Source organism: Herpailurus yagouaroundi, unplaced genomic scaffold (assembly GCF_014898765.1).
Source record: "Herpailurus yagouaroundi ecotype Mexico unplaced genomic scaffold, PumYag 198, whole genome shotgun sequence".
NCBI classification, from domain to species: Eukaryota; Metazoa; Chordata; class Mammalia; order Carnivora; family Felidae; genus Herpailurus; species Herpailurus yagouaroundi.
This window is the reverse complement of record NW_024412429.1, coordinates 31361177-31388473: the sequence shown is the minus strand read 5'-3', so window position 1 is coordinate 31388473 and position 27297 is coordinate 31361177. Positions and strand designations below refer to the sequence as shown.

At 43.1% G+C, this 27297-nt stretch overlaps 1 protein-coding gene and 1 long non-coding RNA gene across 5 annotated transcripts in view; one reads left to right on the top strand and one right to left on the bottom strand.

Annotated features, from left to right (window-relative positions):
- The window catches only part of SGK1 (serum/glucocorticoid regulated kinase 1), a 114291-nt gene that overhangs the window by 6064 nt on the left and 80930 nt on the right, over positions 1-27297 (bottom strand). Inside the window, exon 1 of one of the 4 annotated variants that reach the window (XM_040449126.1) lies at positions 2418-2607. The exons of 2 other annotated variants lie outside the window; for them this stretch is intronic. In XM_040449126.1, coding sequence (XP_040305060.1) covers positions 2418-2451 — 34 coding nt within the window. In that variant the 5' untranslated portion in view covers positions 2452-2607. Of the gene's footprint in view, positions 1-599; positions 939-2417; positions 2608-27297 lie in introns of those variants that run through there. One more of the 4 variants, XM_040449124.1, reaches the window with a different exon arrangement.
- Positions 8056-15720, top strand: LOC121013435 (uncharacterized). Its single transcript, XR_005782705.1, has 2 exons — positions 8056-8291; positions 12713-15720. It is a non-coding gene; the product is annotated as an uncharacterized LOC121013435 (long non-coding RNA).

The following is a 27297-nucleotide window of genomic DNA, read 5'->3' as shown; positions in this document are numbered from 1 at the left end:
GGTCCCGGGCGGGAGGGCAAGCCCTCCCGGCGGGGGCGGGGGGCGCGGGGACTGCCCGGGAGGCCCGGCCGCCGGGCTGTTATCTGCCTCTTTCAGCGACCCCGCGGGACCGAGGGAAACCGCAGGCGGAGGGGGCGGGGGCAGGGAGAGTCCGGGGTAATTTTCCACCCTTCTCATTTATTCCACCCGGCTGGGAAATCAGAGTCGCGGCACTGGGGCGCTTTCCGCCCGGCGCGCGGCGAGCCGGTGGCTCTGTGCCCGCTCTGGTTTGTCACACCCTCACTGGCGATCCCCTCCGGGTCCCGGAGCCGGCCGTCCCCCTCCCCCCGCCAACCCCGCCGGCAGCCTAGCAGCCCCCGGCCGGCGGCCGCGCACAACCCGCCCGAGGTGTCTCTGTGCCGAGGGCGGCCCCGCGCGCCCTGATCTGCCGGGTCGCCGTGGGGCCGGGACGCCCGGCGCGTCCCCCGCTCCCGCCGCCCCCTCGGCCGGCCTCGGTCCCTCCACCCTGAGGACGAGCACCCACCCCCGGCCCCTCTCGCCCGAGCCGAGCGACTAGCGGCGGAGCGGGATGGTCCCCGCGTGGCGGCCGCGGCGCTTACCCAGGCCGGTCAGCAGGAAGGACTCGCTGCGTTTCTGCGCCTCGGCCCTCTTTTTGTGGCGGGGCCGAAGCAGGGACTCGAGCCGGGCCCTGGCCAGCGCGCCCTGCATCTCCCCCATGGGCAGCGGCGGCCGGCGCGCAGCGGGCGAGGGCGACAGGAGAACACTGACGTTTCCTTGAAGGAGCCGCCGTGACTCAGGCCGGGCAAGATTTCCTGCCCCGAGACCCAAAACAAACAAATGGCCCTTGTGCACGGCCGAGCCGCTTCCGAAAACGCCTTTTTTGTGCTTTTGGCCAAAGCCAAGCAAGGCTGCAAAATCCCAGAACTTGGAAGCGGAGGAAGGAAGGAAAGAAAGAGGGAAGGGGGAGGGAGAGGTCAGGAATGTGTAGGGGAGGGGGCGGAAATAAAATTCGTCTCTGCACTAAAGGGAAAAAAAAAAAAGTACAATCTGCATTTCACTTTTTTTCCCCCTCTAATCTTTGAGAACATTCTGTCCGTTCCGCATGTAATTTTTCTTGCATCTTTAATCTCCGCCACGCCATGAACACGTGAGGTAGTGGCACGTTAGGGGAGCGGTGGCTCCGCGCAAGGCGCCGACCTGGCGTGACCCCGGGCATCGGCGACTCCCGGATTCCCTGTCCCGCTCTCCCACCTGAAAACTCCGCTAGGTCGCATTACATCGTCTTAAACACCCTTAGTCTGTCCTCGTCTTCCCTACCCCTCCTCCGGTTTATTTCAGCGCTGACCCGGGAGTCTTCTTACAGTTTAACCACCTTGCTCTTTCTCTCGAGTCCCAGGTAAACGGGGACTCGTGGACGCGTGAAAGATTAGCCGGGTGTCCGCTCTCCAGAGAGCAGTGGAGAGAGGGGAAGGCCTGCAGAGCAGCGGCGCGGTGCCTTCCAGTAACCCCGCCGCTGGGAGATGCCTGGGCGCTGCTGCAGCCCGACCGCCGGCGCGGGGACGCGGGCCAGCGCTGGCGGGGAAGCCGAGAGCACAGCGACTGGGCCGGGAGCGGGAGGCGGCTGCAGGGAACTAAGGTTTGTAGGGCCGAGTACCTGGCACTTGCTGGTGCTGGCCGCGGCTGCCCTGCCGTGACCCCTCACTGCCAAGGGCCCTGCCATTTTTGAGTTACATACTGGGTCTGACACACTCCGAAATACCAGCTGTCAAACCAAGAATAGCCTGTGAAGCGGTTTTTTTCTTTCGTCCCGGGCAGGGATTTGTTTTGCAGGCACAAGCACCTCATTTGCCCTAATATGACCTGTAGCCTCAGCTGCTGCTTGGTTTGCTCAGTGGCAACAGCCCCAAACTGGGAAGGGAACACACATTCTCTCTGCCAGAGACTGGCTGGGAAATTTTGCCCCGGACTTACTCTTTAAAACACTTCTCAAGGCCTGAGATGCCTGAAATTGATGCTCCAATCTAAAGCAAGGTTTAGGAAACTCCAATTCACAGTTTAAGTGGCCCATTACTGCTTCCTCTTCCATGGATCCTTCATAGAATATGACTTTGTTACTGCCAGTGCCCCCCCCGCCCCGCGTCAGGTTCCACTCCAACTAGCCCAGCCGGGCCCTGCTCCCACACCATTCCGTCCCCTTTGAAGACAGCAAATTTGGCACAGATTGTCAGGAAACACCGACCTGTACCAAGATTTCTGCGTGTTTGTTCTTAAAGCACGGAGTTGAGAAAACTTTTATCAGAGACCCTCCCCTGCGACTCCACACCCCACGCCTTCTGTAGGCCAAGTAATCTCAGATCCTCTAAAGCGTCTTCGTTTTCTCCATTCCCTCCAAATTATAGCAATAAAATCACACCAACCTTTCAAAGGGGATTTTATAGCTTCCTCTTTCATTCTTCAGGTTGCCTAGGATGTGAACGTTGGGGATTACTTTCTGGAGGCTGAAGGTAGAGCTCAGTTATGGTTGGAATAGTTTCCCTGCTTTGTGCCTGATAAGGCTGGAAGCTGAGATGATAGGGAGCAGGAGTCAGAGGCAGCTGTTCTGCTCTGTTATGCACCCCACTTTATATAAAGGCAATTTACATACAGGAAGGGAGCAAGCTGCAAAGTTCAACACTGGGCCGTTTATTCTCTCCATTGCAACATCACTCAGAAAATTACAGTCATCAGCGTCCTGAGTTTATTACACCCCCAGCAAGACACACAAGAAATGTAACTGGACTGATGATCATCACAAATCAGTCCAGAAAAAAAAAAAAAAATCAAAACACATGCACGGAGATCATTTTTTTTTTTTTCAAAGAAGCTCTGCCACATGCATTCCAAGAGGAACGTGGAATTCAAGTTAGAGGGCTCTAAGTGGAAGAGAGAAGAGGCACAACCATATGATTTGTGGTTGGAACAGAAAAAGGACGTCTGATGTTCTCCTTCCTCCCCCTACCCTAATGTTCGGCGCTTGGAGACGGACGGTCTGCTAAACTTATCATTTAACGTAGAGAATCAAGTTGTTGAGACTGGCTTTTCTTCCAACCGGATACCTGAAGGGTGGAGCAGGCGCCCCCTGTTCTGTCCCAGCAACCTACGAAGACTTCCGAACAGGAAGGTGACACACAGCGGCGGGTGGATGGGGTATGCGGTGGGGGGGTTGGGGGGGGGGGGGTAGACGAGGGAACGGTGCGTGACGCGCGCCTGTTAACTATGCACTGGCTTTAGGGTTGCCCTGTGGTCGCTATTCAAACGCTTCGCCTGTTCTTCCTTCCCGTCGACAGCCTCTTTCTTTGGTCCCGATAGTCTTCCTACCGGGAGGAATCCGGCCCCTTTCCTCTTACTCCCCGGTGGCGAAGTGGCCAGAGTTGAGTCACCAAATTCAGCTTGTAAATGCAACCCAGAGGGCGATCGCGTTCTCCGCGAGAACCGCTCTGGAGTGCATGATTTCCCCCCACTTCTCCTGAGGTTTAATCAGTTCCAGAGAGTTTCTCTGTAACACCTTGTGCAGTCAAAGAAAATATAGACGGCTTGATAGGAGATAGGCTAATTACCTTCCCACTCCCCCAAGCCAGTAATCTCATTTATGCCTCATAGTGGGGAAACTGCAATCAAAACACTCAAATGGAAATGATTCACCCAGATGTAAAGTTTGCACTGAAACAAATCATTTTCCAGTGCGTGTGTATTTTCATGCTTCAGAAAAATCATTTTAGTTCTACTTTAATTTTCCTTCATGAGGGGCTGTAAATACTAAAACCTGAAGGCTTTGCTAAGATATGACCCTTTTCATTTAATTTGAGGGTTCAGGAAGGAAATTCCTGATATTTCTCTACATAGTGAAGTAAATATTTTGAAAATATTTTTACAAGGACCTAGTTATAGCCCCTCCTGGGCTACTTCTTAAATGTCTCTGCTAGACCATAGTCTTTTCATTTCTTAGATACAGTACCTTCCACGATAATAGGGCAATACAATTGTTTTGCATTGTCCAAAGTGCCAAATATTCTAGAACAATCTTGTGCACAGTTTAGGTTCCCATACGTATTGATTCATTCATTGATCCTCATAGAATCCTTTTCCTGGAGCATCACCAACGTAATTACATGGAAACACCCAAAACCATAACTATTACTCCAGAGAGCAACTAAGTCAATCAGTTTCTGCTAAAGATCGTCACCGAGCGCATGCCTTTTTTTTTTCTTTACAGTATTCATCAAACAGAAAAGGATAAAAAATGAGTTTATTCATAATGGCTATTTTATTTTATTTAATTAATTTATTTTTTTTAACGTTTATTTATTTTTTGGGGACAGAGAGAGACAGAGCATGAATGGGGGAGGGGCATAGAGAGAGGGAGACACAGAATCAGAAACAGGGTCCAGGCTCTGAGCCATCAGCCCAGAGCCCGACGCGGGGCTCGAACTCACGGACCGCGAGATCGTGACCTGGCTGAAGTCGGACGCTTAACCGACTGCGCCACCCAGGCGCCCCATAATGGCTATTTTAGGTAAGTAATTAGTAGTGGTTAAATGTCTATAGATCACAGGTTCTGTAGTGATTATTATGTTCTGTATTCATAATTGTCAAAAGTGAAATGCATAAAGAAGATGAGAATGTGATCGAATAGATGATAAGAGAAGAACACAGTACTTAGAATAATAGTGTTCAGTGTTGTTAAAACCCACAAAACTACATGCTTTATTTATGCAGGGCTTAGTTCTTTTCCAAGACAGCGGTTTTGTTTGTTTTAAAAAAAAATTTTTTTTTTTTAACATTTATTTATTTTGGAGACAGAGAGAGACAGAACATGAACAGGGGAGGGTCAGAGAGAGAGGGAGACACAGAACGTGAAACAGTCTCCAGGCTCTGAGCCGTCAGCACAGAGCCCGACGCGGGGCTCGAACTCACGGACCGCAAGATCGTGACCTGAGCCGAAGTCGGCCGCTTAACCGACTGAGCCACCCAGGTGCCCCAAGACAGCCGTTTTGAATAAACAAGACTACACACTCTAAGAACCTTGAAATAGGGTTTCGCTAACTAATATACACGTAGCTGTCTAGTAGGGAGGCTTTAGGTTGTTTTCTCTAGCAGCACTTTTAAGTTATTAAGGATTAAGCAATTTTGGTTGCTTTCCTTCGGAGTTGAGCCGATGACAGGCAAACTTGTGAAGTATCAAAACTTGCTTTTGGGACCAAATGTATCTCCTTCCTATAACACTTCTCTCTCACTGGAGTGAACTGCTGGGCCTCTCCACTTCCCACACACAGCACTGGCACACGCTGTGGTCCTGAAAACCCTGGAATATTGCCTTCTGCCCTCCTCTCCCCTAATGCCGACTGCCTCAAAGCCCTGCTCTCAGCTAATCGCCCGCAGGAGGTATTGACCTGATTCTCCTTCTCTAGCTCCCTGGCTTTCGCCCTCCTTCCCTCCCTGCCTCCCTTGCTCCCTTCTTCCCCCACCTTCCATTTGTACATGCAAGCATTTAATAAGGATTTATTAAGTAAGTATAAATATTAAGATCAAGGGACACACACACGAGTAATCCAGTTATCTGAATGCATAGAAGCTGTCATTTTCGGTGGGGCGCATACGTGTGAATGATGAGGCACCAGGAGGAGTGTTACCCCATGATAAGTGTTAAAACAGAGGTTGGGACGATCTACCACAGGAGAGCGGAGAGAGGACTGTTCTACCGGGGAGCAGCAGCAACCATGTGCATATCGAGGGAAGTCGCCACAAAGAAATCATGTTTGGGCTGATCCTGGAAGATTCAGCTGGGAACAAGAGAGGAAAGTCATGCTAGGCAGAAGAAATAGCACGAGTGACTAACTCTCAGGTGCTATTTAGCACCTCTGGAACGCTGTGGAAATATGGTCCGTATTCAGACCTTACACGCAAGCACAATGTAGAGCTGCTGTTGCTGCTGCAGTGGAGAAATAGCACTTTCAAGGGAGATAAAGATTCCAGAGGCACAAGTCTGTCTCTCCCTTTCTCGGCCTCCCCCTCTCCAACCCTGACATACACGGAATTGATAATGTCTTAAAAATGCATTCATTTAAAGGACTGCCAAGCGTTAGCCTGCATAGGTATCTTTGTGTCTAGTATAGCTCTAGATACAGCTGGAGCTCCTTGGTCCTGATCAACAGATTCTTCTAGAACTCTGCTTCAGACACCGCTAGACGCAGGAGGTACAGTGATGAACATGAGCTCACATGGGGAGGGCCGGGTGGGAAGTTCCCCACGAAGGTAGGTTGAGCCAGACTGAGAAGGGATTCAAAGCCACAAGGAAAATTATTCCACCAAAGCTTTTAGCGAGACATATTCCGATGTGTTTTGGAAAGTTCATTCAAACCAACACATGATTCATAACTCAACTCTTAATCCTTCAAAGGATACTTGCTTTTTTTTAAGTACCCCTAGCTCATTAAAAATGAACAAATTTGCACGCACAAACATGTAAGGGAGCATTGGAGACTGGAATGGGAGATTTATGTAGTTGGAAGATGTATGAACATTTAGACAAGCATAGGTGTAATCTAACACGGGGATTGGCAATCTTTCAGAGACAGTAAATGACTCCAATGTTCTAGACCCATCTGCCCAACAATAAAGTTGGTGGGAGGATGGGGGCATGGTTTTGTAGTGAATTTTTTACTTCAGTCAGGAGGCAAATCAAAGAAAGGAAGCCGGTGGTCGCTCTTGACACGGTAAGAATGGCAATCTAGCCAAAGGGTCTACGACAGGCTGAAAACTCACCGTATCCCCATCTTTGGGATGCTGTAAATGTCTCCTATAGTATGATCGAATGAGCAATATATATAAAAAAAAATAACTATTGGGGCGCAGGCTGCCTGGGTGGCTCAGTTGGCAAGCTTCTGACTCCAGGATTTGGCTCGGGTCATGATGTCATGGTTTGTGAGTTAGAGTCCCATATTGGGCTCCATGCTGACAGTGCGGAGCGTGCCTGGGATTCTCTCTTTCCCTCTGTCCCTGCCCTTCCCCCGCCCACTGTCTGTCTCTCTCCCTCAAAAATAAATAAATAAACTTTAAACAAAATTAAAAAAAAAAAAAAAAAGAACAACTATCAGAGCACCTGGGTAACTCAGGTTACCTTGGTTGTCTGGCTCTTGATCTCAGCTCAGATCACGATCTCACGGTTCGTGAGATCAAGTCCCGCATCGGACTCTGTGCTGACAGCATGGAAACTACTTGGAATCCCCTCTCACCCTCTCTCTCTACCCCTCCCCCACTCGCTCTCCTTCTCTCTCTCTCTCTTTCTCAAAATAAATAAATATTAAAAAAATAATTTTCAACCAGGGAATTAAGAAACGATAAATGTAATGATAACATGCCAGATATTGAGGCAAGGAAAGCCAGAGAGCTTTGACCTTCAGACCTCCCTCCTTGGCTCTATCCATGGGGAGTCCACACCTGCACTTACTCTCCCTCTCAAATCTCACAGCCCAGCCTGGCATTCAAGCAGCACAGGGCTTGAAATTTCCTTGCAGGCTGAATCCTTCTTGGGGCACACACATTAAGGTTGCGACCTACATGCAGACCGGATAATGGGCAATCTTTCACCCCCCCCCCCCTCCTCTATAAATGCCAAGAACAAATAAGGAGCCTGGATTTCTGGCAGACATCTTTTGCCAAACTTAAGTGAAACCTGAAAGCTTCAATTTGCTCAGTATGAACGTCTCCCCAAATCTCTCCCATTTCTGACCCTGTAATTAATCTAGGAAGAAACAACAGAAACTCCCCCCAGCAAGGATTGTTTCCAGTGAAACTTGCCTACAAATTGCAGTAACAAAATAACGTTAATGTAACAGTAACCAACATGGGAAAACCAGGAGCACGATGGTTGACGGAAGGTTGATTGGCATAATTTTAATGTAAAGCAGGTTAGTGAGCTTCTTTTTCTTTTAACTTTTTTTTTAATGTTTATTTTTGAGAGAGAGAGAGAGAGAGAGAGAATCCAAAGCAGGATTCCAGGTCGGAGCCCCACGCAGGGCTCGAACCGTGAGGTCATGATCTCAGCCCAAGTCGGACACTTAACAGACTGAGCCGCCCAGGCGCCCCAAGTGAACTTCCTTTTGATTTCAACCCTGAATGTAAGCTGCATAAACATTTATGTCACCTTCCTCAACAGGCTCTGAAGTTTCAGTAGCATGCTGAAGGTGGGGCTCTCTGTGGTCCACGTTAATCCACTACAGCTGAGGCTCATTACCTGTGACGCCTTAGACAAGGTATTGTCTTAACCTTGAAAATCTGTATAATGGGGATACTAAAACTTGATATACATTGCAAAAAAAATAATTGAAATAGAGAATTTAGTAAGTTGGAATCTCACATGGAAAACAGGGCACATCTGTGTTCCTTACCCCTACCCTACACATGTCACAACTAGAAACAGAACATATCATACAACTCAAATGGCTCCCACAAATCACGACAAGTATGGTTATGTACTGTGCTTAAAGCACATGAAGACTATGAGCCACTTAATCTGCTGGGCCAAGGACAGGCCCATGCGATGGCAATTCCACCAAGGGCCTGAAAAGATGATCCATTTAGTTCTTCAGACTTCTCCCTCCTCTCTTGGTCTCCCCATGGACAATGCTCCAGAATGGGTTGGATCAAGGAACTAGATGCCCTGATAACCGAATAAACACTTGGTTATCAAACAAAGGCTAAAGTTTAAATCGAAAAAGCAGACAGTAAGCCAAAAGCTAACCCAGAGGAGTTTTTAGTTGCTCAGGGTGGATGGAAAACAATAGAATGTATGTTTGGGCCTATTGAGAGGGTGGTGTCATTGAAAGCAGGTCCTACAAGGCTAGTCAACACAGAAGATGCTTTCCCTGGGTCGTTCCACCTGTCCTCAGGGAAAGAAGAGAAAACTCCAACGGCCTGTGTGTGGCCTATTATGTTTAGTCCTTCAGACCTCTATGGGGCACTGCTTTTGTGCCAGGCAGCGTGCTGAGTCCTGGATCCAACAAAGATATCCAAGGTGGACAGCATTGCCACACTCAAGGAGGGCACGGTCCATATTTCTTTAGCTGAATTGAATAGCTTCCCAAAAGCAAAGATAAGCTTTCAGATATTTCTACTTTTTCTAAGACCCAGCTATGCCATTAAGAGACAGCCTTGGGGGCGCCTGGGTGGCGCAGTCGGTTAAGCGTCCGACTTCAGTCAGGTCACGATCTCGCACTCCGTGAGTTCGAGCCCCGCGTCAGGCTCTGGGCTGATGGCTCAGAGCCTGGAGCCTGTTTCCGATTCTGTGTCTCCCTCTCTCTCTGCCCCTCCCCCGTTCATGCTCTGTCTCTCTCTGTCCCAAAAATAAATAAAACGTTGAAAAAAAAATTAAAAAAAAAAAAAAAGAGACAGCCTTGGGCAGGTGTAACCATTTAGAAGACCCACTTTTTCGAGCGGGGAATGAGCTGGAAGCCCTCTTGTAGCTGTAATATTGTGCAGTGCTGTGATATCTGGGAAAAGATGAATCTGAAGGGAACTTCTGGATGCCCAGAACCACCTCCTGTAATAGTGCCCGGCTACTCCTTTGGAGCCCTTCCCTTCTGCCCTTCATTGTAGCCTTTAGTCAAGGATTTTGTGGCTTAGTTGTTTACATCTCAAGTGTCTCTCTGGACTGTTGAGTTCTTTGAAGATTAGACCACATGAGTGACATTGATGTTTCTTGCCTACCTAACATTCTTTAATCAGGCCCTTCTCCAGCTCCCTCTTCCCACTCTCGTTTGTTCTCCAGGCTGACGCCATCTTGGCTCTGTTCCTTTCACAAAGCCAGTCTTGTGTCTGCCTTTGGGACTTTGTCTATGCCACGGTCTCCACCTGGGATGATTTCCTCCTGGTGCTCACATGGCTGGATCCTTCTTGCCATTCGGATCTTAGAGTAAACCTCATTTACACAATGGACCTAAACCACCCAGCTGGCCATCCTTTGCCACTCACCCTATTTCAATGATCTGCATATTAGTGTTATTATCTGACATTTTTCTTGGGTTCATTATCTCCTTGCACTAGAAAGTAGCCTCTGTAAGACAGGGATGATATTTGGTTGATTCTTCATAGTATCCCTGAAGCCCGGAAGAGTGTGTGGCCTAAAGGAAGTGCTTAATAAATGAAACAACTTAATAATATACCCCTTATATATTGCTGGGTACATAATTGTTTCTCAGTAAATTATGGTTTTCCTCCCTTCATCTCATAATCAAGGGTACGTTTTCTTAGCAATGCCTTTACACCTCACTATAAAAAGCAAGACAAAATCAAACCAAACAAAAAGGAAAACTCTTGAATTTAGGTATTTTATTATATATTACATATTATGCTACTCAATTCCTTCAGAAAACCAAAGCACTAAATTTTATAAATGATGTACAAGGAAGATTTTGAAATCAAGGCTGTTCTTTTAGTCCAAGGAGGTCATTAAACGATCATAGTGAATAACCATTTTTCAAGAAAACTGAAGTAGATACTCTTTTTTACAGACCACATTCAATGGATACTTTGTCAAGTTCAGAGACTCTTACCATCGGGAGGGGGGCCATCTAAGGCTTTCATCTGTCCATCTTGGTAAAATGCCAGTGTTGCCTCTTATTCCAAGGACCACAGATAATCTTCCAATGAGTCAGAAAAATGTATCCTCTCTTCTCTCTCCTTTTAAACTTGCTCCCTAAATTCTCCTTTGTCCCCTAATTCTTTGCCATCTATTAAAATAGAATTTTAAAATGAGAATCCATTAGGCCCCATGATTCTTTGCTTCTGCTTTTGGGTGAAGGCCTATTCCCTTCATGAACCTCCCCGGTTTTGCAGGTGCGGACTGATCATACTCACGAGACGTTGGCCGTTAACTAAGGAGAACTCCCCTTTGTTCAGAGGTTAAAGAAATGGCAAGCTAACTTTCCCAGAGTAGCACAGCTCAGACACAGAGACAGCCTAGTGCTCTCCAGGTCTCTTCCCAGCATTCTGTGATTGTCCTGCAGAATCTTTAAAAGTAGATGTATCCTCAGTAGATGTTGGTAGCAAGATGTCAACCTGTATTTGTAGATACGTAGGAATAAAGGGAGGGAACACTCTCTTCATTAATGACACCATATGAATTTGGTTTATAGGAAAGAATGCTGTCATACAACCGACTTTCCCCAAGAGCTTCAGAACCTCTCATCCAGCCTGAGGACACACAGGATAATCTGGCCACCTCACGGAGGGCTTTCTATCTTGTAATCACAAAGTCTTTCATAACCTACATATTGCCAGAAAGCCGAATGAACATTTATTACAAAATACTTCTACTTTCTTTTTTTGTTTTAGTATGTATTTATTTTGAGAAAGAGAGAGAGAGAGTGTGTGTACATGAGCAGGGAGGGGCAGAGAGAGAGGGAAAGGGAATCCCAAGCAGGCTCCACGCTCAGTGCAGAGCCCGACACAGGGCTCCATCTCAAGACCACGAGATCATGACCTGAGCTGAAGTCAGGAGTCAGACACTTAACCTACTGAGCCCCCAGGTGCCCCTACTTTATTTTCTTTTAAAATATCCTCCTCGGGGGCTCCTGAGTGGCTCAGTCGGTTGAGCGTCCGACTTCGGCTCAGGTCATGATCTCACAGTCTGTGAGTTCGAGCCCTGCATCGGGCTCTGTGCTGATGGCTCGGAGCCTGGAGCCTGCTTCCGATTCTGTGTCTCCCTCTCTCTCTGCCCCTTCCCTGCTCATGCTCTGTCTCTCTCTGTCTCAAAAATAAATAAAAACATTAAGAAAAAAACATTTAAATATCCTTCTCTACGCAATGGTAAGGCCTCGATGAAGGGGTCCCTATTGTGCAGTGCCTAGCGTGTAGTTCTGCAGCCACGGCAGAATGACCGTTGGGTTGTCAGAGTGGCGAGGCACGTGCACAAGTACCAAGTTGGTAAGCAATTGTATTTTCGTATCTCTGTGTATGCATATTTACATATATGTGTCTACGTGTGTGTGTATATACAGAGAGAGAAAGAAAGAGAGAGAGAGGAGAGGGAGAGAGTTTGTTTTTCAAAAACTGGCTCATGTGACTGTGGAGGCTGTGAAGTTCAAACCCTATAGGGTGGGGGGCAGGCTACAGACCCAGGAGAGAACTAATGTTGCGGCTAAAGTCTGAAGGCCATCTGCCGGTAGCATTCCTTCTTGCTCAAGGGAGGTCAGTTTTTTTGTTCTGTTAAGACTATTCACTATTCAACTGTTCACCTGTTTGGTTAAAGCTCACCCATGCCATGGAGGACAATCTGCTTCACTCAATGTGATTTAAATGTTAATCTCATACAATAAATACTGTCTTGAAACATCTGAGACAATGTTTCACCAAGTATCTAAGCATTGTGGTCCAGCTAAGCTGATACATAAAATTAACTATCACAGGTCCGCCTCTTGTGAATTTGGCAGCCACATGCATCTTATTAATTTGTGTTTAATCTCCACATAAAGACAATAATAAGGTCAATGCTGCCACCTAACACGATGCAACTATCCTGCATAGACCTGAAAACCTACTAACTTTTCCCCCCGAAGATGTAAAGTCTTTGTGGGATGTTTATTCTTCTTCGTATCCTATAATGTAAATACTGTGAATGTAAAGTTCACAATTATTAACTACTGTGGGTATACAGTCACCACATCTTATGTTACAGGACAAGAGACAAGAGAGGGAAGAAAACGAAGAGATTGATATACACGTACAGAAACACAAGCATATTCATAACAAATAAAGAAGGAATACTCATGACAGTCATAGTCCTTGTTTCTGTAACTGGTCGCACAGTCACGGCTGGTATTTATAACTATTTTATGCCACTACCTATTTGTTTTCAGGAAGCACCTCAACTGGTCACGGTGCTTTACCTAATAGGGTGACGCAAACCTTTCTCCCCAACAGGGGAGTAGTGGTCCTGTCTGGGCCATTAGTTGTCCTGTCTGGATCGGGTTGTTGTCTTTTTCCACTGACTTTAATCACAGGGCCCGGTCATACTAAGAGACTCCCTGAGGGGTCGCCTATATTCCAGACAGACTCTTCCTTACCTCCACTGTGGAGTAGCAGTCGAATTTCTCTTTGGTCGTCAGGACCAGTCATCCCAGCCAGCATAGTCCCTCCCTTCTTTGCCTGTTGATTTCGGGGCACAAAGAGCCCAAGGAAGCTGAATGGCAGTCTTAACTTCCCGTTCAATGAAATCATTGTTGGGTCTTCCAGTGGAAGCATTCCTCCCTTCAGAACCAAGGTTTTAGGCTAGCAAGGCATCAAGTTGGGAAGACAGGAAGCAAAAATGTTGCTTGTAGGTCACTAGGGCAAACAGGGAGTGGCACCAGCACCAATTCTACTCCTTGATTTCGGAACCTGTGAATCCCAGCTATGGGAGAAGCAGCACCATATACTGGATGCTGATTCAGAGCACATATAGTCTCCTGGAAAACCTTGCCCCAGCCCTGCAAAGTATTGCCGTCTAGCTGGCACTGTAACTGCATCTTCAGAAGGCCATTCTACTATTCTGTCAAGCCAGTTGCCTCAGGTTATTAGGGAATACGGTTAAGACCAGTCAATTCCCTGAACATGGGGCCCAGTGGCATACTTCGTTTGCTATAAAGCTAGTTCCTTGATCAGAAGCAGTGCTGCATGGAATACCCTGATGGTGGATGAGGCATTCTGTGAGTCCATAGATGATTGTGTGGGGAGAAGCATTGCATACAGGAAGGGCAAATCTGTATCCAGAGTAACAAGAGTCTGCCCCTTCCATGATGGGGGGGGGGGGGTTGGATGTAATCTACCTGCCAGATGGTTGGCTGATCACCCTGGGGAATGGTGTGACATCAGAGGCTCCGGATTGGTCTCTGCTACTAACAGATTACGCACTTAGCCATGGCTGTGGTTAGGTTGGCCTTGGTGAATGGAAGTCCATGTTGCTGAGCCCATGTATAACTTCCATTTTTGCCACCATGGCTATTCAGTTCACTAGCCCTTTGACGACAGGGTGACTGGGAAAGAGGCTGACTGATATCCACAAAACGAGTCATATTATCCACTTGATTATTAAAATCCTCCTCTCCTGAGATCACCCTTTGGAAATTACTCACATGGCATGCAAATATCTTCACATTTTTTGACTATGCAGGGAAGTTTATCCATATTACTCTTCCCCAGACTTTCTTGTCACCCATTTTTAAATCATGCTCCTTCTACTTAAAATTGCTTGACCATCCTGCCAAATCATTAGGTGCCCTCCCATGAATGGGTATAGAGTCCCATGTCTGTCCAGTTGTCCTTCCAAGCAAAATGAGCAACCAGGTGAATTGCTCTTAACTTCTGCCCACTGAGAGGATTTCCTTCACCACTATCCTTCAGCAATGTGCCAGAAAGGGACGATAGCATTGCAGCTATCGACTTCCATGATTGTGTTTATACGTGCCAGTATCTCAGTGGTGTCATTCATAACGCAAGGGTATCACACACAAGCGTCATCTCACACAGAAATATGAAAATGCACTACCCCACTGACTTGGTTCTAAGCATTTGGATTGGTATTTCCTGAGGATTCAGCATCATTTGCTGCTTTCTTAGTGCTTAGTAGACTTGAGTATATGCCACTATTTTTAAAACATTCCTGGCTAGCTTTGATATTTGGATTTTGTTGCTTTTCTTGTATGCCCACTCTCCTTTTAGCTAATAATTTACAATACTTGTACATTATCCGTAACCTTGTGAAAATTGGGCACTGCCTCAATTTACCAGGCAAAATTCAAAGAAATATTAGTGATGCCCTAACTATATTACTACTTGACCATCGTGTAATATATTTGAGTAAATGTATGGAAGGCATTGTTTGGGCACTGGATAATTTTTTGTAGAAAATTCAGAGGGTCACCTACGGCACATTTTATGTTTTATTCAGTAGGACCACCACTTGGCAATTCGAATACTCCATGTGCCAGGGTGTGGCACCTTAGTTCTTCTGATGCCTAAAAAAGCCCCAAGAAAATGTGACTGCTTGATACCTGTTACTTTTGGGAGGTGTCCATTGTGATTCCATAATCGGCTACTCCTAGAATTTCAGGAGATGTAGCAGGAACTTGATTTTCCATACAGCTTATTCTGAAGTTTTGAAGCTCTTCCCCAGCCCCTGAAGACCCCCAAGAAGCTCATGGTCTCATCCCTGCTAGTAATGACCCCTCAGCTAAGCAGGGATTTTAGGAATCTGTGCACATGTTTACGCTTTTCTAGTAATTTGAGACGCCAAAAAAGCAGGATTATTTGGTACCCTTGTCTTTCCTTACTTCCTAACATATGCATCGCACATTAAATGTTCAGTCAATTTTGGACATATTTAATGAATAAATCTCTCTGCTGGGCCCACCATAAATTTTCCAGCGTATCTATTCGTCAGCTTTAAAACCCTAAGATAAACATTAAAAAGCCACGATCCTTTGCTCAGGTGACACATTATAGTGGGAGATGTTTATTCTAGTCTAGTTAGTGGGAGGAAATTTATTTTTGTTTTTTATTGTTATATCCTGGATCAGAACAATGTTTAGCTGTCACAGCCAAATTTTCTAACAGCATATGGTCTTATTGTCAGACACTTTTGATAGTACTATCTGTTTTTGAGTTGTGATTACCGAATCTTTTTAACAAATAAGATTGGTTGTCCCCCTGGGGCGCCTGGGTGGCTCAGTCGGTTAAGTGGCCGACTTCGGCTCAGGTCATGATCTCGCGGTCCGTGAGTTCGAGCCCCGCGTCGGGCTCTGTGCTGACAGCTCAGAGCCTGGAGCCTGTTTCAGATTCTGTGTCTCCCTGTCTCTGACCCACCCCCGTTCATGCTCTGTCTCTCTCTGTCTCAAAAATAAATAAAAACGTTAAAAAAAAAAAAAAAAAGATTGGTTGTCCCCAAAAAACTATTTGATGGTTTGGCTAAGAGTTTCAGATGTATTAACTACTTCTGGGGTGTGTGTGTGTGTGTGTGTCTGTCTGACGACAGCAACCTTGTTTCCTAATCACCCCTTCACAACAGATATAAATAAAATCTAAAAACAAAAATGAAAATAGGCTTTGTACAAAACCACAGGAAAATCGCAGACAAGAAATTAAACAGATGTGAGCAAAAGGTAGGAATCATGAATAATGCTTCACTTTCTAAGCTAAGTAAATACGGTCACTTGAAAAAGTTGCTGTGTTTTTTGCTTATAAAACTCTTATGTTTAAAATTCCACTAGAGTTGATCCTCATTTAAATCAAATGGTATTCCAGAGAGACAAGACTATTACTGCCAGTATCTACAATGGTTCTATTTCACAATTCGTAAGATATTGCTTAAAAATCTAGAACACGAGCATAGATCATCATGATAGACCTGTTTGCAATTCATTCTCCAAATCATGTTGTTTATGTACCTTTTTATATGCCAACATAAATCTAGCTTGGCACGTGCTGTTTAATAAACCTTGAATTTACCTTTTAAGAGCAAAAGCATTTCCCCCTCTTTACTGCGTTGTAAATACTGTAACTTTACATCTACAGGCTGCTCTCACTGATGGCCCACTGCCTTCTGGTTTTTCCTTTGACAATGGGAACAAATAGCCAAAGGGCAGAAAGGAGCCCAACGTCTGTTTTTGTCTAAGCCCCACTTACCACTCTTCTCTGCCTCCTTCTTATTTCTTCCCACTTCCTGTTTACTTTTTTTAGGATTTTCATTTTCTTTAGGATTATCGGTTTCTTTAAAGTTAACGGGGACCCTGTAAGGTCCTTCAGAACTGCCATTTTTTCCCATATCTTTCCTTAAAACAATTTTAGAGGATTAGAATTAATATTACACACAATATATCGTGTATTTATATGTTATATGTGACATACATTGTCTATTACATTAATACTATTAAAATATTAAATTTTTAATAGTTTGAGAATATTTGAAAGCACATTTCCATAAAGATATCAGAGAACAAAGACAGTAGACCTAGCTAGATTACTTCCGGGAAAACAGTGAAAGTATCTCACGGAAATGAACATGTTCCTCCCTGTAACTTCTACTGTGCATCTATTACAATAGCTAACATCGAATGATTAGCACTATGCTAGGCACTATGTAGGCACTATGCCTCAGTGTTTTTTTTAATGCAATTTCTCAGTTAATCCTCATAATAATCATGAAAACCTTACTTATATGTTCTTAAGATCTGAGGCTTAAAGAGGTAAACATTAGTTGTGTGAGGCAACACAGCTAGAAGTAGCAAAACCAGGCTTCTCTGACGCCAAAACTTCTGCTTTTAACCGGTGAAATGATCTGCCTCTCCATCTGTTCCAAATGACAGTCCTTCACATATCCGTAGGCAGCTGTACTTAGTCTAACTTGGCTTTACACGATTTTGTCTGTCCAATTTATCTACTTGAACTTTCAAGGGGACACTGTTGCCCCTTTCCCTAGAAGCCAGCAGAGTGCTGGACAGGAAGGGATATAATATAGCTCCTTCGTTGAAAACAAACCCTGCATTTACCTTACTTTCTCCCTTTTGCCAGCTCCCCCTGCCCCGTGGCAAGGCTACATCTCATCCTTCACTTTCTGTTCTTTCCTCAAACATTTGCATCCACATTCAAGCGACTTTCATTGCAAAGCTCCCCTCTTACCTCCGTGAAGCTATAGCAAGAGAACTGGAGGAATTTCCAGGTCACTTCTGTATTTTAGTATCGATGACTCAATATCTCGTTTTTGGGCAAAGCACTTCACTTCTTCAAGTAGCCTCTGGGTTAACACCCATTTTGCCAATCCCACGGGGCAATTGGTAAAAGGTGAAAGATTTATGCGATCTGAAGAGAAACCGGAGCATTCCCACAGGGCAACTGGAAAGATCAGCTGAGGGGAGGTGTGGGAGGACAATTTGAAAACTCAAGTTTTCAAACTCAATACCTACAAGAACAGTGCAGCTGAACTCTTAATATTAAATTGTCCTCTCGGAGCCAAAATTGTAATCAGTGGAAGAGGTGATGGCCACGTATTTGTGAGGAGGCAATGGTGGGCTCCCAGAGCTACACTGCTCATCAAAGTTCATTGCCAAGGTCCCTAGCCCACAAGGAGCCATTTTTTTTTCTTTTCTAAATCCATTTCCATTCGCTTTTCTCCGTCCACTTGCATTTTTGTCGAATGAGTTTCTGTTAGAGTTGATTTACTTCCATTACCTCTCATTTTACAAATGAGCTTGCCGAAGGCTCCCGTCTTGAGTTCCAATTCTAGTCTCATTTCTGAGCATCCCGCGTATAAAACCTTCTCCATATCTTCATGCTCCTCCTACCCCCATGCATCCACCCTTTATGCCCAATACCTCCCTCTCTATCCTGCACTTGTCCCTTTCCATGGAACATTTCATCCCCGAGGTAGCCTGTTTTCATTTATTAGTCACTGACCTATTCTCTTTATAACGTACAATTTGAAAATTGAAAAATTATTTTTCTTAAAATATTTTTATAAACTATATAAACTATAAACTATATTTATATATATTTATATATAATTTATAAACTATATAAACTATATTTATATTTGGCTAAACAAAATGCTTCTGTTATTAAGACAACCATCCCCAACCCCCTTTTCATTTATTTTTGCTGTGCCGGACATATAACCTCTTGAAATAATTGTCTCACGTATTACGTATGATGTATTATGGGACACTCTTCTTGGGGGGAAAAAAAGCCGTCAGAGGCAGAATATCTCAGCATGTTGAAAATGATAGAATACACAAGGACATTTTAACATCAGCTGCAGCCAAAATCCACTACATTTAAAAAATCTGCTGTTAGGGGCACCCGGGTGGCTCAGTTGGTTAAGTGTCCAACTTCAGCTCAGGTCATGATCTCACGGTTTGTGAGTTAGAGTCCCACGTTGGGCTCTGTGCTGACAGCTCAGAGCCTGGAGCCTGCTTCAGATTCTGTGTCTCCCTCTCTCTCTCTGCCTGTCCCCCACTTATGCTCTGTGTCTCAAAAATAAGTAAATGTAAAAAAAATCTGCTGTTAGATTAGTCTGATGCAAACTAATAAAATATTCATCAAAGTGTAAGAAAAATAACTTTGCCAAAATTATGAAGTTGAATTTAATCTACTTTCCTTTCCTTTTTTTCAGTGAGAAAATTTTCTGGTTTAATTTTAGCCATAATAAAATGCCCTTCAATGCTAGGAAAATCAAAGATTTTAGACATGAACTGAATGATCTGGATAAAATGGGCACAAGGAAACACTGTGTGAAAACATTTAAAAAGAGCCCTGGGAATCAGAAAAATCAGCTACTGTGAAATACTGTTAGTTTAGCCTTGGGTAAAACAGCAGAAGTAACAAGTAATTTGGGTCATAACAAAGAGGAAGAGAACATTTTGAGTTCAACAAGGGCAGAAACAGATTTTGTTCCAACTGCAAAGCTTCAGAAAGCTAACCTCTTAATTTACACCTTCCGAGGCAAAGAGACGGGGAGCTTCTCCGTGCTGAGCTAACCTGAGCCTTGCAGTCACATATTCACACACTTGGTAACAGGACAATCAGAAGGATCGGATTTGATAAACTTTAGCTGTCAAACCTAAATGCTAGATGACCATGACTCTATCTTTATTTATTTATTTTTTAAAAACATTTATTTATTTTTGAGAGACAGAGCGAGACAGAGTATGAGCAAGGGCGGGGCAGAGAGAGAGGGAGAACAGAATTCGAAACAGGCTCCAGGTTCTGAGCTGTCAGCACAGAGCCCAATGGGGGCTTGAACTCACAAACCTCGAGATCATGACCGGAGTCGGAGTCAGACGCTTAAGCCACTGAGCCACCCAGGTGCCCCTAGCATGACTCTATCTTTGAACAGAGGAGTTTTGAAATGATATTTTGCTACTCACTGGAAAAAATAACCTGTCCTTGAACTAGGAACCCTCTAAAACATTGTAAAATGTTAAAGTCAGGTATAAACAAAGTGTCTTTTGCTTCACAGATCCTCATGGAAGGTGATATTTTATCTAAATGACTAGGCCACGTCCAAGGTTCTCCCCAGCTTGAGGATTTTATGTCCAGCCATATGTCTATTTTCAGGAAGCTTATCAGTCTTATGTCTGGGGAGCCAGATAGCAGTCAACAGCGAATAATGAGCTTCGGGGTTCAGGGAGAAAAAAAAACAAGCTTCAGGTCCAGTAAAGTAGGAGATAGTAACAGCAGTGACAAAATAAAATGTATTCTTCTTTCGACCCATGGTTTGTAAACCCTAAATAGAGCAGGGGCCTCTGTGTTCAGGTTTCTATAAATGACACATTTCTGTCTACAAGTAAGAAGAGCTAACATAAATTGGCCATGAGCTATATGTCGGACATCGTTTTGACGACTTTGACCTGCATTATTTCCTTTAACCCTCCCCAAACTCTGTGGTCCGCATAAATATTCCATTTTTGCAAGCGAAAGAAAAGGAAGTACAGAAGGGTGAAAATGTTTGTCCAGGTCACACGGGTAATAAGCCTTGAAGGTGGTGGCCAACTCAGGAGCCCACAGCACTGACCACACCGGGGGGGGGGGGGGGGGCCAAGCGCGCGCGCGCGCGGGTGTGTGTGTGTGTGTGTGTGTGTGTGTGTAGGGGGAGGGGCGTTCCTGCTGCTCTACGCATGCTCACTGGCAAGCATGGCCAAATGGCTGGCTGGCCGGCTCTGACGTGAGTGAGTCCAGTGGGCTGGAAGAGATGTGGTTTAGAAACCGAGGATGATTGTGGCTCCCGGATCTATGACGGAGGGGAATTAATACCCAGTTTGATGTTGAAACAAGTTTGAGTTAGAGAAACAGGGGCAGTCAAAAGTGCATCGAGCGCAGAGTCCTTACGACTGTGTCCCTCCCTGGTCCTTCCAAAGCCTTAGTTCCACTGCTGCTGCCTTTGGTGGCATTACGTGAACTCTGGGATTCCTCACTCTGGTAAGATGACCTTTATTATTGGGACAGCTACCGTTTTGTAGTTCCGACCTGAATAAATGAGGTGAGTCCACTTAAAAGATCTTCACGTATCCATAGATTTTTACTAAATGGTTTATCTTTAATCGCAAGAGGCAAAGTCTACACCCAGTTGACTGGTGTCAGATGGCGAGTTCCTGTGTAAGCAGATCATGTCGAACTTGTATCACATTTTTCTTTTTTGTTAGATAATGCCATACTTTGAGGGATGAAACAACTGTTTTCTAGATGGAAACATGAGAGTATTTTGCTTTTTAAGAAAAAAAATCTAGAAATTAAGTTTCTTCCCTTTTAAAATCTACATAATGAAGTCCTCCCTCTCTTTATATTAAATCACTGATCTAATTTTACATATTCTCTGGAAGACTGAAATAGTTCTGCAGTCCATATGTTTTTAAACTATGAATCATTTTGTTTCTACATTTGGTACATAAGCTATTACGGCTGCTCAATAAATACAAATATACCACTTTAGAGTGATTTCTGCATCCCCAGAAATTTGGGCTGAATTTTAAAATGTGATGACTCATTAGAAATTGTAAAGAAACAATGCATGATCCTGAAAAACGTAAGAGAAAATTCATTTTTATTCCTCTGGGAAAAATGTGCACAGTACTGATTCTTGCTCTTCAATTTTTGCTTGAGAGAAGTGTAGACATTTTGAAAATCTCAAAGGTAGAATGCCATTTTCTTGTGAAAACGTGACTTAAAATAAAAGCCCAGGAAGACCATCAAGGGGTTACATTTTCCTACCTGGCAAATCAAGTGTCCAGTTAAAATCCTGGCCTTTGCAAAGGAAACCTTTTTGTTTAATCACTTTATTATCTGACTTCCTCTAAGCAAAGAGCATTATCCGTGTTATCAGTAACAGTACTGGGAAAAACACATATTTTGAAAGTGTGGAGAAACTCATCCTACCTTGAGATTCTAATTTAAGAGAATGTCACAGGCCTCAGCAGGACCAGCAATTGAAAACCAAAGGTGTGCAAAAACAAACCACTCAGGTTTCAAAGCCTAAAAACAAAGAAAATAGGACAGAGCCTAAACTTGTGAAGCCTGTTTGCTCATTGTCAGAACAAATGCTGAGAATGCTGGAGAGTCCAGTCCAACGAAAACAAGTGTGGGTGGTAGGATTACGGGTGATTAATTTTCTTCCTTTCTCTATTTTCCATTTCTCTCCTATGATGAAATGCTACTTCTATATTATGGTATTTTCAAAAGCTTTTGAAAATTACTTTTGTTTCTCTAACTACCGTATCTGCACATGGTAACTGAGCAAGCCAGTTCTGTCCTCCGACAGTCATGCAAAAAGGCAGGGAGTATGATGGGCCCCTGGGTGGCTTAGTCCGTTGGGCGACTGACTCTTGATTTTGGCTCAGGTCATGGTCTCTTGGTTCATGAGTTCAAGCCCCGCATCCGGCTTTGTGCTGACAGTGCGGAGCCTGCTTGGGATTCTCTGTCTCCTCTCTTTCTCACCCTCCCCTTCTGGCATGCTCTTTCTTTCAAAATAAATAATTAAATATAAAAAAAAGACAGTATGAAAATCTAGACACTCTCATCTGATTTCAAGGTGCATGAACCCTCAATAATTCTTTACTTCAAAACAAACTAGTTTTAAAATTTAACATTTATTTCTATCAAACTGTGTGGCCTAGTTACACCTAATATTTAACTCTACTTAAACTGTGTTTCAAGAGTCTATACATTATGTTGAGTAAGTAAAATCCTCTGATGACGGCTGGCTTCGAATGAAAATAGGCAATTTGCTGAAATGTATTTTCCGTAGGAAATGATGGAATAATCTTATCACAATTATTTCAGGACTCGGTAAAAGTCCACATCATAAAATTCATACTGTGACTGGAATATTACCTTTGTGAAGAAGCCACCTAAAGGCTCATACCTTTGTGTGTTGCAAAAGGATGGCTATAAAGTTGCTTCAGCTTGTGTTTACCCTTTACAGAATTGAAGGCATTTAGGAAAAGTTTTGGTTAGAGTGGTGATATGCTGAGGAAGGACAACATTGCTGCAGTGCAGAAACCACAGCAGAAATAATTGCATCCTGGGGCGCCTGGGTGGCTCAGTCAAGCGTCCGACTTCAGCTCAGGTCATGATCTCACAGAGCCCGCTTCAGATCCTCTGTTCCCCCCCTCTCTCTGCCTCTCCCCCACTGGTTCTTTCTCTCCCAAATAAATAAACATTAAATAAATAAACAAACATTAAGTAAATAAATAAACATTAAATAAATAATAACTGCCTCCCTCAGGTTCAATTTTGAAGCAAGTTACTAATAGATTAGAAGGATGTTTAACTTCTTCAACCTGAGGGGGTCTACATCTTAAAGAACATAGATTCTAGTTAAGACACATCATAGTCAAACTGACAAAAGCCAAAGGTTAAAAAAAAAAATCAAAGCAGCCAGTGAAGGACAACACGTTATATTAATATATTTTGTGCTTATGGATCGGACAAATTAATATTGTCAAAACGTCCATACTGTGCAAAGCAATCTATAGATGCAATGCAGTCCCTAACAAAATACCAGTAGTATGTTTCACAGAACTAGAATAAATAATCCTAAAATTTGTATGGCACCACAAAAGACCTGAATAGCGAATGCAATTTTGAGAAAAAAATAACAAAGGTAGAGGTATCACCAGGCACCCTTATATTTACTACAGCATCATTTACAATAGACAAACTATGGAAGCAGCCCAAGTGTCCACTGACAGATGAATGGATAAAGAATAGGGGGTATTAGGTGGTATATATATATAATATATAATATTATATAATATATAATATATAATTATATATATAATATATATATATAATTATATATTATATAATTATAAATATATATTAGATATTATATATATAAATAGATATTATATATTATATATATATATTTATTAGATCCTCTCATTTCATATATGTTATACATTATAGACAAATAATATATGTATAAAATATATTTATATTTATTAAATATATTATATATTTTATAATTATATATTATAATTATATAATATAATATTATATATGTATATAATGGCATACTATTGAGCCATAAAAATAATGAAATCTTGCTATTTGCAATGACATGGGTGGAACTAGAAAGTATAATGCTAAGCGAAAGAATTCAGTCAGAAGAAGACAAAAGCCATATGATTTCACTCATATACGGAATTTAAGAAATAAAACAGATGAGCAAAGGAAAGAGAGGAAGAGAGAGACATACCAATAAACAGACATTAACTATAAGGGAGCAAACTGATGGTTACTAGAGAGGAGGCGGGTAGAGGTTTGGGTGACATAGGTGATGGCAATTACAAAGTGCACTTGTCGTGATGAGCACTCGATGATGTATGGAAGTGTTGAATCACTATATTGTATACCTGAAACTAATATAATACTGTATGTTAACTATACTAAATTAAAATGAAAACTTAATAATAAACAAAGATGGAGATATCACAATCTCACATTTCAAGATATACTATAAAGCTGTAACAATCCAAACAGTATAGTGTACTATCACAAAAACAGACATACAGATCAATAGAGCAGAACCCAGAAATAAACCCACAATCATATGGCCAATGAATCTACAACAAAGGAGGCAAGAACATACAATAGGGAAAGAATCTCTTCAATAAATGGTGCTGGGAAAACTGGACAACTACATATGAAAGAATGAAACTAGACCATTATGCACACTATACAAAACATAAAGTGAATTGAAGACCTAAATGTGGGACTTGAAACCATAAAACTCCTTAAAGAGAACATTGGCAATAATCTCTGGGATGTCAGCCTTAACAACATTTTCTAGCTAGATGAATCCTGAGGCAAGGGAAACAAAAGCAAAAATAAACTATTGGGACTACACCAGAATAAAAAGCTTTTGCACAGCATAGGAAACCATCAACAAAACAAAAAAAACCCAGCCTACTAGTTGGGAGAAGATATCTACAAATGATATATGTATTTTGGTTAATGCCCAAATATATAGAGAACTTACACAACTCAACACCAAAATAGTAATAATAATAATAATAATCTGATTAAAAAATGGGCAGAGGACCTGAACAGCCAGACATACAGATGGCCGACAGACACTTGAAAAGATGCTCAACATTACGAATCATCATGGGAAAATGAAAATCAAAACCACAATCATCTTACACCTGTCAGAGTGGTTAAAATCAAAAACACAAGAAATAACAAGTGTTGGTGAGGATGTCAAGGGAATTCTCATGCACTGTTGGTGGGAATGTAGATTGGTGCAGCCAATGTGGGAAATAGTATGGGGGTTCCTCAAACAATTAAAAATAAAAATATCATTTGATCTAGTAATTTCACTACTATTTACCCAAAGAAAATAAAAACACTAATTTGAAATGATATAGGCACCCTTATGTTTATTGCAGCATTATTTACAATAACCAACATATGGAAGCGATCTAAGGGTCCATTCATAGATGAATGGATAGAAAAGATGTGGTCTATACATTCTTTTTTATGGCTTAATAATGTTCTATGATACATCTATATGTAGATATAGATATAAACATTCTGAATAACAACAACCACAACAACAAAGATTGCCAGATTGGATTTAGAAGGAAAACCCAACTAGAAACGCCCTTTAACTGGAAGACACAGATAAGTTGAAAGCAAATGGATAGAAAAGATACACCACCATGTGAAGCAAAGACATGAGAAGGCTGGCTTGGCTATATTAATGTCAGAAAAAAACAGACTTCAGACAAAGCCTTTTACCAGAGATAAAGTGGGACATGATCAATTCATCAGGAAGTCGTAACCATTGTAAGAATCTATGTGCTTAATATTAGAGCTTTGAAATACATGAAACAAAAATCGACTGAAGTGAAAGAAGCCAATGATAATTCTACCACCATAGATACAGATTTTAATACCCCTATCAGGAATTGACTGAACGATGAGCCCAGCCCCTCTCCTTTGCCCCCAAAATCACTAGACATAGACCCTAGTGTAGGAATTGGTTACTGGGGAAGCTCCTCATTAGAGAAGCTGCTGCAGAAGGGATGCGGTGTCTTTGTAACCCCACTGATGACACAAAAATAATAAAATAAAAGTTTTTTAAATGAACGGATCTGAAGTATTTCTATTACTATTTCTTTGCATGTTCTGCATCAGTTTTTGTCGCAGCATAATTTTCCCAGCCTCCCAAAGTGCACGAACGCTGTTTTCTAGACCTGTCCTGGACAGATTCCCTCCCCATTCCAGTCTCTACATAATTTTAAGAACATTTATTTTTTAATTGTGATGTTTCGTTCTACGTAGCTTCCTCACGCCGTATGTGCTGCAGGTCTGAGTAGGGGTGTTAGCCAGAGGCTGCCTTGTTTATTTTGTGGTGGGACTATATTGACACCAAGATGATGGCATAAATAGGCCAATTCATTTTCATGTTTTTCATCTCTGTTCAAAAGGCGGAAAACAAGACAGAACAATTTTTTTTTTTTTTTTTCCACTGACGATATTGATAGGAAGTTTAGACTATGAGCCTGGTCTCTGGAAAAAAGGCATCAGAGAGTTTTATACTCCCGTCCTGCTTCTGCTAATAGGCATAGTCCTTCACTCCCTTTTATAAAGAAAAGATTAAAGCGGGGGTTTAACCCACGTTGTTTCTCACAAGACAGTTTCTTCTTCTGAGGAAGCGTGTTATAGAATTGGGCCAGCAGGCTCTCAGACCTACTCCCAGCCCTGGTATTTTCTGGCGGTGACCTTTGGATACGTCGGCTAACCTCTTTCAAGATCTGATTTTATCTCTCACCCAGGGACAGTGAGGATAGGCCACCCCTCCTATTTCACAGGGCTGCCGCACACACGTTATTAGATTTTTGTGAACGCACTTCCTTCATAAAGCCGTGAGGCCTAATGCAAATATTAGGTATCGTCTCCACTACTCTCCTCCTGCTCTCTATTTAATTAGATCCTATTTAATTAGAAAAGGTGAAAGCTCTAGTAACACTCTCTTAAGTATTTTAACTCCTTTGGCTTAACTTTCTTCTGTTATTTCTAGTGGGTCTTTGCCTCATGCAATTAGGCCTCGTGTCTCCACAGTGAATAAAAATAAGGAAAAAAAAAGTGTCTTCTATTTCCCGTAAGAACGGCCCATACTCTTTGAGGGTAATTTTAAATTACACAACCTGAAGCATATTCTCTGATCTCAGAAAGTGGCATGCCTCTGATTCTGAGTAGATTTAGACTCCTGGATTGATAGGATAAGTC